Source organism: Pseudophryne corroboree, chromosome 12 (assembly GCF_028390025.1).
Source record: "Pseudophryne corroboree isolate aPseCor3 chromosome 12, aPseCor3.hap2, whole genome shotgun sequence".
Lineage (NCBI taxonomy): Eukaryota > Metazoa > Chordata > Amphibia > Anura > Myobatrachidae > Pseudophryne > Pseudophryne corroboree.
In genome coordinates, this window is record NC_086455.1 from 43172798 (window position 1) to 43191376 (window position 18579).

An 18579-nucleotide genomic window follows, 5' to 3' on the forward strand; every position below is an offset into this window, starting at 1 on the left:
ACAGATGGGCCCCACTGCCTGGGGGCCCACCTCCTCTAGGAAACAGGTTCCAGACTGTGCACTTGAATAATACATTTTGCATATGTTACCTCCCAACTGTCCCGATTGTCGCAGGACAGTCCCATTTTTTGGGGACTGTCCCGCTGTCCCACCCGCGGACCGCAGTATCCCGTTGTGTGGGGTAGGGGCAGTTGGGAGGCTCCTGCACTTGCTGCCCTGTTTAGCAGAGCAGCGGTGAATAGACGCTGTATGCATGCGCACAGCGTCTATTCAGTGGAGCCAGAAGGAGAAGGGGCATGCCAGCGGCTCATGGAGCGTTGGGCATGCCCCCTCAGTGATGAAAAAGGAGTGTGGCTCACGATTGCGGGCCATCCCGCAAAGCCACGCCCCTTTCCCGTAGACCATACCCCCTTTTCGGGGGGTTAAGCCGCGCGTGTGTCTCTTCTAGTGATAAGAAAGTTGGGAGGTATGTATTTGCTACACTGTATTGCTGTTATTATTAATCTGGTACATTATCATGCACGCACTATCAGTATTTGCTATATTTATGTATCAAGGGGCCCAGACCATGCACTCTATAATGGGTACCCAAACCTATGGTGGCAGGCCACACTCCCCTTGGAGACTGTCCACACCACTAAACTGCAAATTTGCAGCACAGTGATCAGGTCTGAATTAGGCCCCTAGTGTGGAAGTGAATTGTCCAATTCTATACTATTCTCAAAAGAAGTATTCTGTCCAGAATAATATATGTATTATAATGATGCACTTACCAATAAAAGAGATTGCTTTCGTATTAATAATGCCACTTGGAAGTAGATGGAAATCGTATTCTTTTCCTTCTGCCACCACAGTATGTCCTGCATTATTTCCTCCCTAAATAGGACAGAAACATAAACAGCTGTGACTAATACTGTACTTATAAGGATTATACCAATATAGTTGTCATCTGTAGTCACAATAAGTATAGAAATGAATACAGTAACTATTTATCTCTCTCGGCATGATAAAACACTTGCCATTATATTTTTGGAGTGACAATTCTTTAGCCATTACACAGGCACATTAGCTCTGCTTGTGATTTGGTAGCAGAACGGTATCCGGACTCCAGGTCGACAGCAAAAAGGTCGACACACCTTAGGTCGACGCCAATTGGTCGACATACCTTAGGTCGACGTGGACAAAAGGTCGACATTGACAAAAGGTCGACAGGAACAAGGTCGACATGGAAAAAGGTCGACGTGACTTTTTCACGATTTTTTTCTTTTTTTGAACCTTTTCATACTTAACGATCCACGTGGACTATGATTGGAACGGTAATCTGTGCCGAGCGAAGCGAAGGCACCATGCCCGAAGCATGGCGAGCGAAGCGAGCCATGCGAGGGGACGCGGTGCACTAATTGGGGTTCCCGGTCACTCTACGAAGAAAACGACACAAACCCCCCATAAAAAACTCATGTCGACCTTGTTCCTGTCGACCTTTTGTACATGTCGACCTAAGGTGTGTCGACCTTTTTGCTGTCGACCCTCAGTCCCAGACCCAGCAGAACATCCCAGGAGCTGTACTTCAGTGACAGATATGAACACTGGCACATAGGCTAGCTATCAAAACATCCTTACAGTTCATAAACACTACTAGAATAATGACTGGCGGAGTCTGATTGGCTGCTCCAGGTTAATTAACTTTTTCCAACAAACAAGGAGTTACAACTAGAAATATTTTTTCAGGTGATACTTGCCATAGTTAATTAATCATCCCTCCTCCCCCATTTAATGACGCTGCTAAAGTTTAATGACTTGTTTTGAAAACAATTCCAGATGGCAGCGACATTTGCATATTTTTGTACAGCCGTTGCGTGCATATTACAAGCTAAGATGTTATTATCCTACGTCTATGAATCAGTCCCACAGAATGTAAGCTCCACTAAATATGCTCTTTAAAGCGCTGCACAATATGTGTTTGCCACATAAATAACAGTTAATGATAAGAAGGGTAATAAACAGAGTCAGTTAATTGAATAAATCTGATATTGCCTCTTTTACACTAAGTAAATAGTTTTTATATGGACAACAAACATCCAAACAAGATGTCCTAATGTAGGGAGGCAGAATCCTGCCATCGGATAGATAACTGTGGCCAGGGGCAGATTGCGATGGAAAACCAGCCTTGGAAATGTATGAAATCATCCCTAATGGGAGTGGGGTCTGATGAGGGGGTGAAGGGGGGGGGGGGGGGGGGGCTGGATTGTGCGCAATTGCGGCCATCTTTGCATCTTTTGCTGTAGTTGTGTCTGAGACCAGGGGTGGATTTGGAACTAAAAATGGCCCTGTAAAATTTTGTACACTAGAAGTGGCCCGACATGGGCAGCACAAGAGGTATAACATACCGTGACTGCAGGCATGGCAGCATCACTGGATGGCAGTGCTGCTGTACTGCAGAGATGGAATAACAGAATGAATGGTGGCAATGCAGTGTACTCAGTGCGGTGGGCTGCTGTCATGTAGGAGGTGGGGCCACATGACCACATACAAAACAGGACCCACAGACACGTCAGTACCAGGAATCTTCCTGGTGAGCCCTATGGCCAATCTGCCTCTGACTATGGCACGTAATTAGAGAGCCTGCAAGACACATACATGTCCCAGTGCCACGTTTCATTTTACCACCCCAGTTAGCGATGTCCAATGAACTGGGGTTGGGTTGGATTCTTGCTGGTGGCTAAAGTTTCATCATTCTATGAATGGAAGGTGTAAAGGGTTTATGTAAGCAACACCCAAAGGTGAAAAATACCTTTAAAGGGGTGGTCTTCAGGTTGCCGGTGGCCGGCCTCCCGGCGACCACCATACCGGCGCTGGAATCCCGACCATCAGAATACCGACATCTTTTCTCCCTCTTTCGGGTCCACAACCCCCCTGGAGGTAGAATAGATAGCGTGGCACGCATAGCGCGCCACCGGGCCCGCAGCGTTGCCAGCGCAGCGAGCCCGCAAGGGGCTCATTTACGCTTGCCCAGCTGTCGGTATGCCGGCAGTCGGGATTCCGGCGCCGGTGTGCTGGTCGCCGGGACCCTGACCGCCGGCAAACCATACTACACCCCTTTAAAGGAAGTGCTCATATATTATAAAATATTGTATTCTGTAAATAGTGTAAAAGGTTTGCTTCACAAAGAACAACTCTTCACTCACGTTGATCTGTCAGATGGCTTCTTTATTCCACACCCACATAGTGCAGCGGTGTGTCTTTGCTGTAACAAGGAGCAGGATTCTTAACCCTACTTTCCCCTTGTCCTAGAGAGTGAGTCCTGTTCTGAGCAACAGAACGTGGCAAATTACCCTTTCCCACAATAGATAATAACATACCTTTTACATGAACAGCAAATCTGCTATTAAAAGGGACACCAAAGTACCAGTATTTATAGTATATAATTAGCAAATTTCTTCTTGTTGAGAAACCTGAAGATGCTCCAAAGGGGAGATAATGGGACATCATTTAGGATTAGGAGTAAATCCAGCTATTTTTGGTTGTAGCTAATATATCTGAAGGGATTCTGATTGATGCGGTTTGGAAATATGTTGCAGAAAATATTTCCAGTGCCGACGTGGTTTCATGTAGGCCTAGCAAATGTGATTAGATTTTATGAGGTAATGATGTGAGGCTAAATTGGCAGCTGTCACACTGAGGCTTTTGTTCTGAATTCCGTTGGATCAACCCAATTAGAATTTATTGGTGATTGAGCATACAGATCTCATTGTCGGTTGGCGCCCTCCTTTTCTCCCATTTGTATAACCTTTACTCCCAATTCCTCCAAACGTCACGTAATGTTGAGAGCTGCCAGGTATTACGGTAACTGTCTTTAGCTCTTTGATTATGCACATGTCCTGTTCACTGCAACCTCTCAGTTCCCCTCAGTGTTGGTCTTTCAGATCTGGGAATTAATGAACAACTTGTTAATTGTTGTTAATAATGATTTTTGCAATTTAGAGGTGAAATTTCTAATCACCAAGAGCTATAAAATGCCAGAGTGGAATGGGGAGTCTTAAGGGACCTACACATTTGTCGATCCGCCGCCGAGCTGCCCGACGACGGATACGGTCGATGGGCGACCCGGCGGCAGGGGATCAGTGACTGGGGGAGTGAAGTTTCTTCACTCCCCGTCACCCGGCTCCATAGAAGTGCAGGCAAATATGGACGGGATCGTCCATATTGGCCTGCATGCACAGCGGACGGGGCACCAGCGATGAACGAGTGCGGGGCCGCGCATCGTTCATCGCTGGTGCCTCCACATTCAAAGATATGAACAGTTGCATAATAGGCCCTACACACTGGGCGATATCAGTCAAAGATATGAACGATCTCGTTCATTAATGAACGAGATCGTTCATATCTTTGACTGATATCGCCCAGTGTGTAGGGCCTATTACATCCACCAAGGACAGCCTTAGTGGATGTAATAGGGGTGAGGTTCCCAAACTCGGTCCTCAAGGCACCCCAAGAGTCCTGTTTTTAAATGTATCCATGCCTGGCCACAGGTGACTTAATTAGCACCCTAGTCAATTTAATTTAACCATCTGTGCTGAGCCATGGATATACCTAAAACCTGGACTGTTGGGGTGCCTTGAGGACCGCATTTGGGAACCTCTGGCCTAAGGAGCATTATTTAGCAGGGAATCCGGGTGATAGATTGACAGTCAATAGATTGAGAGGTACAAAAAAGTCGACATGGTCAAAAGGTCACTGGTACAAAAAGGTCAACATGTTAAAATGGTCGACAAGGCAATGGTCAACAAAAATATGGTTGGCACAAGTTTTTTGTTTTCCAACTTTTTCATAGTTTACCATCCACATGGACAATAAATGGGAATAGCAAACTGCCCGAAGAGTGGCGAGTGAAGTGGTACACTAATTGGGGGTCACATGTGGTTTAACATATAAAATTACACCAAAAAACAAAACAAGAAAAACTCTTGTGGCAATATTTTTTGTGTTGACCATTTTCACGGCAACCTTTTGACCCTTTCGAGTTTTTGTACCTGTCGACTTTTTGCACTCTCTACCTTTTACATGTCGACCTATTGACCCTGTCATCCTTTTGACCCTGTTGACCTATTGCATGTCGACCATATGGGGCCAGCCTATTGACTGCCAACCAAATTCTGTGCAACCCAGTGATCTACACCCCATTTAGTAGAGGAGGGGATTAATTACGTAGGTTAATGTGGATTTCTGAAGCGGGGTACATTGGTTTACACAGGGAAACATCGGGTTGTAGAGATGGATCTTGATCCAGGCACCAACAAGCTAAAGCTTTAGACTGTCCCAGGATGCATTGGGGCCTCCTCTATAACCCCGCCTCCAGGCACTGTGAGCTCAGTTTCAAGTTGGTGCCTGCAGAAGCAGGTCACTTAACAGGGGGGCTGCACTGGGCAGCCCTGAAAAGCTTTTAGAAGACTTTAAGCACTTACATGTCAGGGTGACATTCTGTGCTGTGGCTCCAACACCTCCCAAGCGGTGTTGCATACTCCCGCTGGCTCTGTTCCTGGGTACTTGCGGCGGAGACGCTCCGGCATAGGCACATGGTCGCAGACGCTCTACTGGTTCGCGTGGCTGCTACTGGAGGGAAAAGGTACAGTAAGAGGGTCCCCCAGGCGGGACCCGCCATTAAATCGCGTTTCGATCGCAGTCTAAGGAGATGGACTGCGACGCTGGCGTGGACACTGTAACAGAGCAGGGACCCCACTATATCCACCAAGGCAGAGGAGTACAGGTCGGATATATTACTATCCTCTTTAATAAGACTCCATACTACCAAGTGGTGTGGACCAGCATAGGGGAGAAGGTGCTTGACCTGTAGCCCCTCCCCCAGCTCTGGGCACCATCTACTGCTAGTGTTACCACCCTGGAGCTGGCTCATACTCTCCCTCTCTCCCTGACTGAGACGCTGGGTGCCATCTTCTATGAATAGCTGCGACTGGTCTCCTGGACTGCAGGGCAAGGTCTGTCTCCTCTGTAAATTCGCCTGTACATCAGCGCTGTGATTTTACAGACACTAAAGTATTCTACATGTTGTTATTAAGACAGCGTTAGTTAAGAACAAGTGTAACTGTACCAAAATATATTGTACGAGTATTCTGATATATACATCCGGTCTTGGACCGCACACAGGGCCTAATTCTGAGTTGATTGTAGCAGAAAATTTGTTAGCAGTTGGGCAATACCATGTGCACTGCAGGGGGGACAGCTATAACATGTGCAGAGAGAGTTAGATTTGGGTGGGGTGTATTCAAACTGAAATCTAAATTGCAGTGTAAAAATAAAGCAGCCAGTATTTACCCTCCACAGAAACAAAATAACCCACTCAAATCTAACTCTCTCTGCACATGTTACATCTGCCACACCTGCAGTGCACATGGTTTTGCCCAATTGCTAACAAACTTGCTGCTGCGATCAAATCAGAATTACCCCCATAGTTATATATATATATATATATACATATACTAGTCCAGTGCAGTTTTATTGTCTTACTAAAATAAGTATCTGCATTGTCACTGTGACTCTGTGTGCCTGTATCTGATGTGTGGATTTCACTTTCAGTGTATCCTAGCTTTAGCTATCACTGTATTCAGTACCCTAAGGGACTAGGTGTGTCAGGGTTGTATATATAGTGCTTCACAGTATTTACTGTCAAGTGTATTCTACTGTGTACTCAGTCACATAATACCGGATTTATTCACTGGTGTTGTGTACTGTGTATGCAGTCACATACTAGGAGATTTATTCGCTGGCATTTTACCCTGTCTGGCTGTATTGTACTCATATGCTCTGCGGTTAAATTCACAAAATGTCTAACACAAAGGGTAGGAAATCCACGGACGCTCCTGTATCATGCAGCGCATGTGCCAGGGATTTGCCTGAGGGGGAAGCTTTGCATGAAGGTCTGTGTACTGTGTGCCAAACATCTCCCGGTCAGTCCGCAGCTCCTGTAACCAATCAGGAGCCACCTTGGGTGGCGTTCTCAACTATGCTCAATACGCTTGTGACACGCCTTACTTCCTCTATGGGACCTTCTGTGCCATTGCAGCCGCATATTGTCCCTATAGTAAATCCGCCTTAGGCGGATAATTTGTTTACCCAGTTGCAGCAATTGAATCAATCTTTGGTTAGACATAAACCTACCCCAACCCACTCTCGTGTCAAGGGGTCAGCTAAGTGGGCTACCTCCTCCTCACAATCCACTAATTTCTCGGAAGATTCTTCTGATGAGTATGGGGAGTATACTGACCAGTCAGACACTGATACAGCTGCTTCTGATGAGGAATCTACTATTCAGGTTGATGTCCTTGATTTAATTGTTGCTATTAAGCAGATCCTACAGGTCACTGATGATGATGATGATGATGATGATGAGGAGGAGGAGGATTCCACTACAGTTTCTAAGAAACCTGATAAGTTTAAACGTCAGAAGGTAACTAAAACATTATTACCGCATTCTGACCAATTAGTAGACAAGTCAAGAACCCTGGTCTTCACCAGGAAAGAAATTCTCCCTATTTTAAAAGATGGTAGCTCATTATGCTCTCCCTTCTGAGTTGTGTAACAAGTGGGAAAATTCACCGCCGGTGGATTCCCATGTCACCCGTCTCGTGGTGTCATCTACTCTGCCTGTCACCACTGTCACCTCATTGAAGGAACCGACAGATAAGCACGTGGAGGGATGCCTGAAGTCTATTTACTCCCTTACAGGTGCTGTACATAGACCCACTATAGCAGCCTCCTGGGCTGCAAAAGGAATTGAAGCATGGGTACAGGCATTAGAGGAAGAGCTGCCTCAGGATTTATCTGACATTGCCAGACAGTACCTGTCTCATATTACCACCGCTGCCTATTACATTCAGGAGGCGTCCTCTGAGGCAGGTGTGTTAGCGGCTAAGGTATCGACTATGTCCATCCTGGCTTGCCGTATTCTGGGGTTGAGGTAGTGGAAGGCAGACCTGGACTCCAAAAAGACTTTGGAGGTATTCCCTTTTAAGTGAGACATCCTATTTGGGGAAGATCTCAATAAGATTGTGACTGACTTAGCGGCTGCTAAGACTGCTTTTCTCCCAAATACGAACCCTTCTGCACAGAAGGCAAAAGGTACCACTTTTTGCTCCTTTTGGCCTCATGGGAAAGCAAAAGGTCAGGCATTCACGAGACAATCTCGTGCTCCCAAAACCACCAAGCCCAAGGCAAAACAATCCTGGGCCGCCCATCAGCCTGCTTTTAAACACGGCAAGCCTGCTGCATGACGGGGCAGGCCTCCCCCTGGGGGACCCCAGGGTGGGAGGCCGACTTCTGCGATTCACCCAGGTCTGGTTGAAGACCACTTCAGACGCATGGGTGCGAGAAGTTGTCTCTCACGGGTAAGCAGTCTCTTTCAAGAGATGTCCCCCTCTCCAGTTCTGCACAATGGTTATCCCTTCGGATCCGTTGAAGGCGCAAGCTCTACAACTGGTTGTTTTCTGTATACAGGAGTGGTAGTGCTGGTACCTCTGTCCCAGAGGGGCAGAGGATACTACTCGACCCTGTTTCTAGTCCCGAAATCCAATGGGTCTTTCCGGCCTATACTCAACCTCAAATCAAATCACTGAACAAGTTTGTGAGAGTATCCAAGTTCTGTATGGAAACACTGCGCTCAATTGTTCTGGCCATGGAACCCTGAGACTGTATGGTATCCCTGGATATACAAGATGCTTACCTGCATATACCTATTGCCATATCGCATCAGCAATATTTGCATTTTGCTATTGGCAACCTTCACTATCAATTCCAGGCTTTGCCATTTGGACTGGCCATGGCACCTTGGATCTTCACCAAGATTCTGGCCGTGATGATGGCTCATCTCCGTCGCCAGGGGGTCAAGGATACTGCTGTATCTGGACGACTTGCTGATTCTGGTGAACTCCCACGATGTCCTCCTCAGTCATCTACAACTGACAGTAAACTTACTACAAGCCCATGGGTGGCTCATCAACTGGAAGAAGTCCTCGCTGGTCCCTGCTCGGAGCATGGTGCACCTGGGGGCACTGCTGGGCACACACAGTCAGCGACTGTTTCTGTCTCAAGAGAAGGTCCTGAAACTTCAGGACAGGATCAGATACTTCCTCTATCACCCAATAGTGTCGAAACACTCGGCAATGCAAGTACTAGGCCTCATGGTGTCGGCGTTCGACATGGTTAAGTACGCTCAATTTCATTCCCGCCCTCTGCAGAGGTTAATCCTTTTCAAGTGGGATGGCCTACCTCATCAGATCAGGTCTCACATGATCTCCTAGACTCCGTATGTTCGTCTGTTGCTGACCTGGTGGCTACAGGACCAGCAGTTGAGCAGGTGCCGTCCCTTCTGAATCCCCAACTGGGTCTTACTGACTACGGACGCCAGTCTGAGGGGTTGGGGCGCTGTGTTGGAGCAACACTCTTTCCAGGGTCGGTGGACCATGGAGGAATCACTCCACCCAATAAACATTCTGGAATTGCGGGCAGTGTTCAATGCTTTGTCTCTCGCCCTGCCTCTGATACAGAACAGGCCTGTTCAAGTACGGTCAGACAACGCCACCATGGTGGCGTACATAAACCATCAAGGCGGCACTCAAAGCCGAAATCCTACGTTGGGCGGAACGCCATCTGCCAGCAATATCGGAAGTGTTCATTCCGGAAGTCCTCAACTGGGAAGCGGATTTCCTCAGTCGTCTGGACGTGCACACCGGAGAGTGGAGTCTTCATCAGGAAGTCTTTCAACTCCTAGTGGACAAGTGGGGCCTACCAGATGTAGACCTGATGGCGTCTCGACACAATCACAAAGTTCCGGTATTCGGATCAAGAACCAGGGATCCTCAAGCAGCGTTCATTGACGCACTGACAATTCCATGGAACTTTCGTTCCCTCCAGTGTCGCTCCTGCCCAGGGGACTGCGGAAGTTCAAACAAGAAGGAGGAATACTACTTCTAATTGCTCCAGCATGGCCAAGACGGCATTGGTTCTCAGACCTGCAAGGTCTCTGGATAGAGCGTCCTCTTCTACTTCCTCAATGCCCAGACCTCCTCGTTCAGGTCCCTTGTGTCTACCCGGACCTGGCCAGCCTGGTTTTGATGGCGTGGCTCTTGAAGCTTCACTCCTGAGGGCCAAAGGATTCTCTGAGGCGGTTATCCAAACTATGCTGAAGGCCCGCAAACCAGCATCTTCGCGGATTTATTACAGGGTCTGGAATTCTTACTTCACCTGGTGTACTGCTAAGAATTACGATGCATGCAAATTCAGTACTTCCAGACTTCTGGCTTTTCTACAAGGCCTGGATTTAGGCCTTCGTCCGGCCTCCCTCAAGGTTCATATCTCTGCCTTGTCGGTGTGGTTTCAGAGAAAAATTGCGTCTATTCCTGACATTCATACTTTCACTCAGGGTGTGTTACGGATTCAGCCTCCCTATGTCCCTCCTGTGGCTCCATGGGATTTGTCTGTTGTCCTGAATGCCCTGCAAGAGTCTCCATTTGAGCCTCTTGAGTCAGTGGACCTTAAATGGCTTACAGTCAAGGTCCTGTTCCTACTGGCTATTGCCTCTGCTAGGAGGGTGTCCGACCTAGGCGCTTTGTCCTGTCGTCCACCCTTCCTGATATTTCACCGTGACCGGGCAGTTCTTAGAACTCGCCCGAGTTATTTACCTAAGGTGGTGTCATCTTTTCACCTTAACCAAGAGATTGTGGTTCCGGCTTTCATCTCTTCTGGTTTGTCCTCCAAAGAGCGGTCTTTGGATGTGGTACGGGCTCTCCGTATATATGTGGAGAGGATTTCCTCTATCAGGAGGTCAGATACCCTTTTTGTACCTTTTGGTTTTCACAAACATGGCTGGCCTGCGAATAAGCAAACCTTGGCCAGATGGATTAGAATGTTGATTGCACAAACCTATGCACAGGTTGGTCTTCCAGCTCCTGCTGCTATTAAAGCTCATTCTACTCAGTCTGTTGGACCTTCTTGGGTGGCCGAGGCGCGTCCGCTGAACAATTGTGCAAGGCAGCTACGTGGTCCTCAGTGAACATGTTCATTAGGTTCTATGCCTTTGATACTTTCGCCTCCCAGGATGCTTCCTTTGGACGCTGGGTTCTCATACCCACTACAGCGCGTCCTCTCCCATGAGGAACTGCTTTAGGACATCCCCTATGTTTCCCTGTGGAAACCAATGTATCCCGCTGCAGAAAAGGAAATTTATGGTAGACTTACCATTGTTAAATCTCTTTCTGCGAGGTACATTGGTTCCACAGGGCTATGTGACTAACATCTATCTTCTTTTTTACCTGCTCCTGCATTGGACTGGTTAACGAAACTGAGCTCACAGTGCCTGGAGGCGGGGTTATAGAGGAGGCTCCAATGCATCCTGGGACAGACTAAAGCTTTAACATGTTGGTGCCTGGCTCAAGATCCATCTCTACACCCCGATGTTTCCCCGTGGAACCAATGTACCTCGCAGAAAGAGATTTAACAATGGTAAGTCTACCATAAATCTCCTTATACTCTGCTCAGTCAAAAAACCTTTATAAAGACACCAAAGTGTGAGCACCACATACTGGATGTGGTTTGACAATGGGGACATGGAGTTCCGCAGTCAGTAAAATGTATGAACTGCAATTTCATAGAGCAGCAGTAAAATACAATGCTGCCCCAACTGACCAGTATATATTGCTGCCTTATCTAATCTGTATACAGTGCAGCCCATGTGATGACCAGTTTACTGTTTAAAGTCTAGGCTCAAATGTCACATTACAAAGTGATACAGAGGAGATGAGTGATAAATGACCAGTCAAACAGCTCCTAACTGTCATGTATCTGTTACCAAGATTTATCAAGCCTTGGAGAGTGATAAAGTGCATGGTGATAAAGTACCAACCAGTCATCTCCTAACTGCCATGTTACAGTGTGTTTGAAAAATGACAGTTAGGTGCTGGTTGGCTGATACTTTATCACTCTTTGGGATCTATTCATGAAACAGTGAAACATGTGGAGAAGTGAGCTAGTGGAGAAGTTGCCCATGGCAACCAATCAGCATTAAAGTAACATTTACAATTTGCATACCATACAGTTGTACGGAGCAGCTGATCGGTTGCCATGGGTAACTTCTCCACACTTTTCATTGCTTCATGAATAGACCCCTTTATCTGTCTCTACTTTATCTCTTTTGAAGACTAAATACATTTGGGCCGTCCAATAACCAGTATACGATGCAATGCTGAATTTGATGTTCACTTAACTTTAACACTATGGGGGATATTCAATTGTTTGAAAAGTCAGTTGGGTGTCTGTTTTTTCCTATCTAATAGACAGGAAATAACAGACACCCAACTGACTTTTCAAACATTTGAATTCCCCCTATAACTTGCCACACATCCCTGTGAACTGTTTTACCTTCAGTCATCTCCAGGAGGCAACCAAACTAAGCTCTGGCTGCAGAAGTTCATTGAACACAGAGCAAGCAAGCCATCTGTGATCATACCGGTGGCTGTGTGAATGGCATTGGAAAGCAGCTTGAAATGAGGTGCAGGTTACAGCAGGTATGTACTGTTTCTATGGGATTTGGAAAGAAGATGGGGCAATGCTCAGCTCCCGATATATTCTGTGCCGTAAATGTGGTGTTATACATACAGTATATACGGTTAGTAATCTTTTAATGAAAAAACATCCTTATATTTTACTAGTTGAAGTACCCTACATTGCCCGGGTTTAAATCTTCACGTTTTTAAGGGGTTTATTTACTAAGCCATGGATGAAGGTAAAGTGGAAGGAGATAAAGTACCAGCCAGTCAGCTCCTTACTGTCATTTTTCAAACATAGGGGCAGATGTATTAACCTGGAGAAGGCATAAGGAAGTGATAAACTAGTGATAAGTGCAAGGTGATAAACGCACCAGCCAATCAGCTCCTAACAGTTAATTTACATATTGGAGCTGATTGGCTGGTGCGTTTATCACCTTGCACTTAACACTGGTTTATCACTTCCTTATGCCTTCTCCAGGTTAATACATCTGCCCCTCAGCCTGTAACATGACAGTTAGGAGCTGATTAGGTGGGACTTTATCTCTGTCCACTTTACCTCCATCCAATGCTTAGTAAGCAGACCCCTAAGTTATCAATGAATTGGATGTAACGGTCAACATTTTAAAAATATTTAGCAGCTTAGCAGCTCTTCCAACACACACATGAGTTATTTTAGTTCATTGATTTATGGTTCTTTCAGTCAGATATTACATTCATTAAAGTTTCCATCCAAATCCATCAAGTAGAAGGCCCAGAACAGGCTCCCTGTGTCAAAGTTCTGTCTGGCGTACACCAACGGAAGGTCCAACAATGACCTCAACCCTTTATTATGTCTACTTGGATCCAATGTTATTATTCTGTGAAGTTTTCATTCAAATCCATCCAGCAGAATGCCCAGAACAGGCTCACTGGGTCAAAGTTCTGCCTGGTGAACACTAACAGGGGGTCCAACCAGGGCCCCAACCCCCTAGTATGTCTTCTGGGATCCAACATACACAACCACTCTGTGAAGTTTTTATCCACATTCATCTAATGGAAGACCCAGAACAGGTTCCCTGGGTCAAAGTTCTGGCCAGCATACACCAACGGGAGGTCCGACCACAGTACCCCCAATTCACATTATGGCAAACAGTGTCTCCAGTTCATATTATGCATATTACAGTGTCCCCAGTTCATGTTATGCCCCATTACAGTGCCCCCAGTTCATATTATGCCACATAACAGTGCCACCTGGTCATATTATGCTACACTATAGTGCCCCCACTTCATACTGTACCATATTACAGTGCCCCAGTTAATATTATGCAACATTATAATGCCCTCAAGTTCATTTTAGACCACATTACAATGAGCAGGTTCAGGGGCGTTACTAAATATATTGCAGGCCCCAAAGTAAAAATTTGTAAGGGTTCCTATGTACTAGCCAATGGTAAAAAATGGATATAACATATGCAACATTTACAGGGAAAGTGGTCCCTCTCAGCTCTGGGCCCCAAAGCAGCTGCACTCCCTGCACCTATGGTAGCTACGCCCCTGTATATAACACATGTAACTGTGACAGGGAAGGTGGCCCCTCTCAGCTCTAGGCCCCATAGCAGCTGCACTCCCTGCACCTATGGTAGCTACACCCCTGTATATAACACATGTAACTGTGACAGGGAAGGTGACCCCTCTCAGCTCTAGTCCCCATAGCAGCTGCACTCCCTGCACCTATGGTAGCTATGCCCCTGTATATAACACATGTAACTGTGACAGGGAAAGTGGTCCCTCTCAGCTCTGGGCCCCATAGCAGCTGCACTCCCTGCACCTATGGTAGCTACGCCCCTGTATATAACACATGTAACTGTGACAGGGAAGGTGGGCCCCTCTCAGCTCTGGGCCCCACAGCAGCTGCACTCCCTACACCTATGGTAGCTACGCCCATGTATATAACACATGTAACTGTGACAGTGAAGGTGGACCCCTCTCAGCTCTGAGCCCCATAGAATCTGCACTCCCTACACCTATGGTAGCTACGCCCCTGTATATAACACATGTAACTGTGACAGGGAAGGTGGGCCCCTCTCAGCTCTAGGCCCCATCGCAGCTGCACTCCCTGCACCTATGGTAGCTACACCCTTGTCCTTATTCAGTTATCCCTTTCAAAGTTTAGGATGTATGCTTAAATTCTTGCAGGCCCATTTGCAGTTTACAACATTCCCTGTGACAATGTTAGTCCATTGGATCGCGGAAAGAGGAGTTACTTATATACAAGGTAATATTTTAGTTTTTATTAAAAAACATTTTAATTACAAAAAATATTTTGATATAAAAAAAGGTTAATTTTCATTAGTTTTGCAAAACTGATAACTGAAAAACTGAAACTGTCACCGTAAATTTGAGAAATCACTACATTTTGACAGGAAATATTAATTGGATAACTGTTTATTGTTTAATAATTGTGTTAATATTGAGCAGATATTGTTACCCAGAATGCAAAGCGCATCTCACTCTCCATTCTATAATGGTTCATGTAATGTAAAACCTGACCTTCTCCTACTGTATTTTTATTTTGCAAGGTGCTGGCCTGACCCCTAGTATACCCAAGGCAGGCTGCTGCTTTAAATAGCCTCACATTAGGCTAAGTTGGTGTGAAATTCCATATTCACTGTCTGCAGAGAACAAGTTGGTAATTCTACATCAAATTATACATTTGTACTGTTGTGTGGGGGCCCTGGGATCAGCACCCGGGTTGCCTCACTTTTACAGGCTGCAGCTTCTCAGCGCTACCACCTCAGAAACCTAAAACAGAAATTATATAGAAAAAATAGATCACTCTGTGCTTTGCATTAAACATCACTGACATTTTACATTTTAGGGGTTAAATACACTTAGAAGCTGCAGTTTTCAAAAGCTGTCGCTTAGTAAATTTACCCCTAAATATCTTACGCAGTTAAAAGTATTTTCCATTTTTTGATAACTGGTATAGGTTATTAAGGGGGACATTTACTAAGCAGTGATAAGAGCGGAGAAGTGAGCCAGTGGAGAAGTGGCCCCATCAACCAATCAGTAGCTCTGTATCATTTTACAGTATGCAAATTATGATGTTACTTCAGTGCTGATTGGTTGCCATGGACAACTTCTCCACTGGCTCACTTCTCTGCTCTTATCACTGCTTAATAAATGTCCCCCTTAGTCCTGGTAAAGCTACAAGCTGCATACAGTGAGGCAGATGTATTAAGCCTGGAGAAGTGATAAAGCAGTGATAAGTGCAAGGTGATAACGCACCAGCCACTCAGCTCCAATATGTAAATTAACAGTTAGGAGCTGACTTTTTAATATCACTGTTAATATCATGGCAGAAGCGCATTACACCAGCATTACACCAGCATTACACCAGCAGTAACAATTTCCAGGGCGGGAAATGGGAAGTCCTATTAAATTTGGTCATAAAAATGGTATGATGTAGTCAGGATCCCAGCATTCAGAATCCAGATGGTCGACGCTGGGCAACAATATTAAGGTCAGGGTTAGGGCTAGTGGTGGTTAGGATTAGGCTGCGGGGAGGGGGGCGGTTAGGGTTAGGCTGCATAAGGGGACGGTTAGGGTTAGGCTGCGGAAGGGGACGGTTAGGATTAGGCTGCGGAAGGGGATGGTTAGGGTTAGGCTGCGGAAGGGGATGGTTAGGGTTAGGCTGCGGAAGGGGATGGTTAGGGTTAGGCTGCGGAAGGGGATGGTTATGTTAGGGCTAAGGGTGGTAAGGATTAGGCTGCAGGGAGGGGGCGGGGAGGGTTAGGCTGCATAAGGGGACGGTTAGGGTTAGGCTGCGGAAGGGGACGGTTAGGGTTAGGCTGCATAAGGGGATGATTAGGGTTAGGCTGCTGAAGGGGATGGTTAGGGTTAGGCTGCATAAGCGGATGGTTAGGGTTAGGCTGCATAAGGGGATGGTTAGGGTTAGGCTGTGGAAGGGGATGGCTAGGGTTAGGCTGCATAAGGGGATGGTTAGGGTTAGGCTGCGAAGGGGATGGTTAGGGGTGGTTAGGATTAGGCTGCGGGGAGGCGGCGGTTAGGGTTAGGCTGCATAAGGGGATGGTTAGGGTTAGGCTGCTGAAGGGGATGGTTATGGTTAGGCTGCGGAAGGGGATGTTAGGGTTAGGCTGCGGAAGGGGATGGTTAGGGTTAGGGCTAGGGGTGGTTAGGATTAGGCTGCGGGGAGGGGGTGGTTAGGGTTAGGCTGCATAAGGGGATGGTTAGGGTTAGGCTGCTGAAGGGGACAGTTAGGATTAGGCTGCAGAAGGGGATGGTTAGGGTTAGGCTGCAGAAGGGGATGGTTATGTTAGGGCTAGGGGGGGTTAGGATTAGGCTGCGGGAGGGGGCAGTTAGGGTTAGCCTGCATAAGGGGATGGTTAGGGTTAGGCTGCTGAAGGGGACGGTTAGGGTTAGGCTGCTGAAGGGGACGGTTAGGATTAGGCTGCGGAAGGGGATGGTTAGGGTTAGGCTGCATAAGAGGATGGTTAGAGTTAGGCTACAGAAGGGGATGGTTAGGGTTAGGCTGCATAAGGGGATGGTTAGAGTTAGGCTGCGAAGAGGATGGTTAGGGCTAGGGGTGGTTAGGATTAGGCTGCGGTGGAGGGGGCGGTTAGGGTTAGGCTGCAAAAGGGGATGGTTAGGGTTAGGCTGCGGAAGGGGATGGTTAGGGTTAGGCTGCGGAAGGGGATGGTTATGCTAGGGCTAGGGGTGGTTAGGATTAGGCTGCGGGGAGGGGGCGGTTAGGGTTAGGCTGCATAAGGGGGCGGTTAGGGTTAGGCTGCATAAGGGGATGGTTAGGGTTAGGCTGCATAAGGGGATGGTTAGAGTTAGGCTACGGAAGGGGATGGTTAGGGATAGTCTGCCGAAGGGGATGGTTAGGGTTAGACTGTGGGGAGGGGTGGGTTAGGGCTAAAATACTCACCGGGTTCCATCGGGATTCTGACCGTCAGGCTCCTGACCGTCAGGATATCATCCCCAGCCGTATGGAACAATGAGGAATGCCTTAATAGATCACAGGCCTGCCAGAAGTATTTCACTTTTGTGTTGATTTTTCCCCCACCAATGTTGGGAAGTACAGTAAAGTAGGGCCGTAACTAGGGCTGTGCAAGCGGTGCCATCACACAAAGCCAGGGCCGTGTGGGTTGCTGCGGCAATGTGTATGTTAAGCCCTTGTGTGCTGCACCAGGGGACAGTTTGTAGGGATCAGCTTCAGCCAGGACTTGGGCCGGGCTGCACGTCTATGTGTGAGAACAGCAGAGCTGTGTGCAGGGGGGCCGCGACAGCCGGCTCCCATTGCGGTGATTACGACAGCGCTGCATGCAGGCAATCAGCCTTACCCACGGTACGCTAATGGTAAAAGTGGAGTGGCCACATACTGGGTATTACGGGAAAGCTGGCTCCCAGTGCGGCTAAACCATGCAGTGGCACAAAGTTTAAATGCACCAATTGGCGCTAGGTGCCGGGTGCACTGTGAAATGTATTTTCACAGTGTGATGCACCGCAGCCCCGGGTCAGCTTTGTGTAATGGGACTACTGGAAGCCAGTAGCGCTGGGGGCCCAGGGAAGACAGCTCCTGGTATTCACCAGCATTGAGGAGACAAAACAAGCTGAGCGCTGCAGCTGGGATCGAGTTCCACAGTTGCAATGGCTCATGCTGTTAACACACATTGCACTGTAAAATAGAGACAAATGTACAGAATAAATGGCGTGATGATATGCGGCTCTGGCTTTTCTCCGTCCCTGCCTCTTTGGATCCTGTCCTGGCCCCCTAGAAGGAGCTGAGCAAGCACCACTGCACTGCCTGATGAGTGGCAGCTGCCCAGCGTTTCAGCGATAAACGCTCTGGGGAACAAATGCATGGGTGGGGGTGCAGGGTAGAGGTGAAGGGGCACCGGAGACATCAGTGTACCGGGCCCCATGATTCCTGTTACCGGCCCTGGCTACAGGCAGTGCTCTACTTGCCAAAACCAGCGGCCCCGGCCTCCCAGGAGGGCTTAGTGCCACCTTGTTACGGCAC

General features: G+C 47.4%; 1 protein-coding gene across 1 annotated transcript in view; it reads right to left on the reverse strand.

The window, feature by feature from the left end:
* The window catches only part of ADSS1 (adenylosuccinate synthase 1), a 124917-nt gene that overhangs the window by 67497 nt on the left and 38841 nt on the right, over positions 1–18579 (reverse strand). The window contains exon 2 of the mRNA XM_063947420.1: positions 774–876. Coding sequence (XP_063803490.1) covers positions 774–876 — 103 coding nt within the window. The remainder of the gene's footprint in view (positions 1–773; positions 877–18579) is intronic.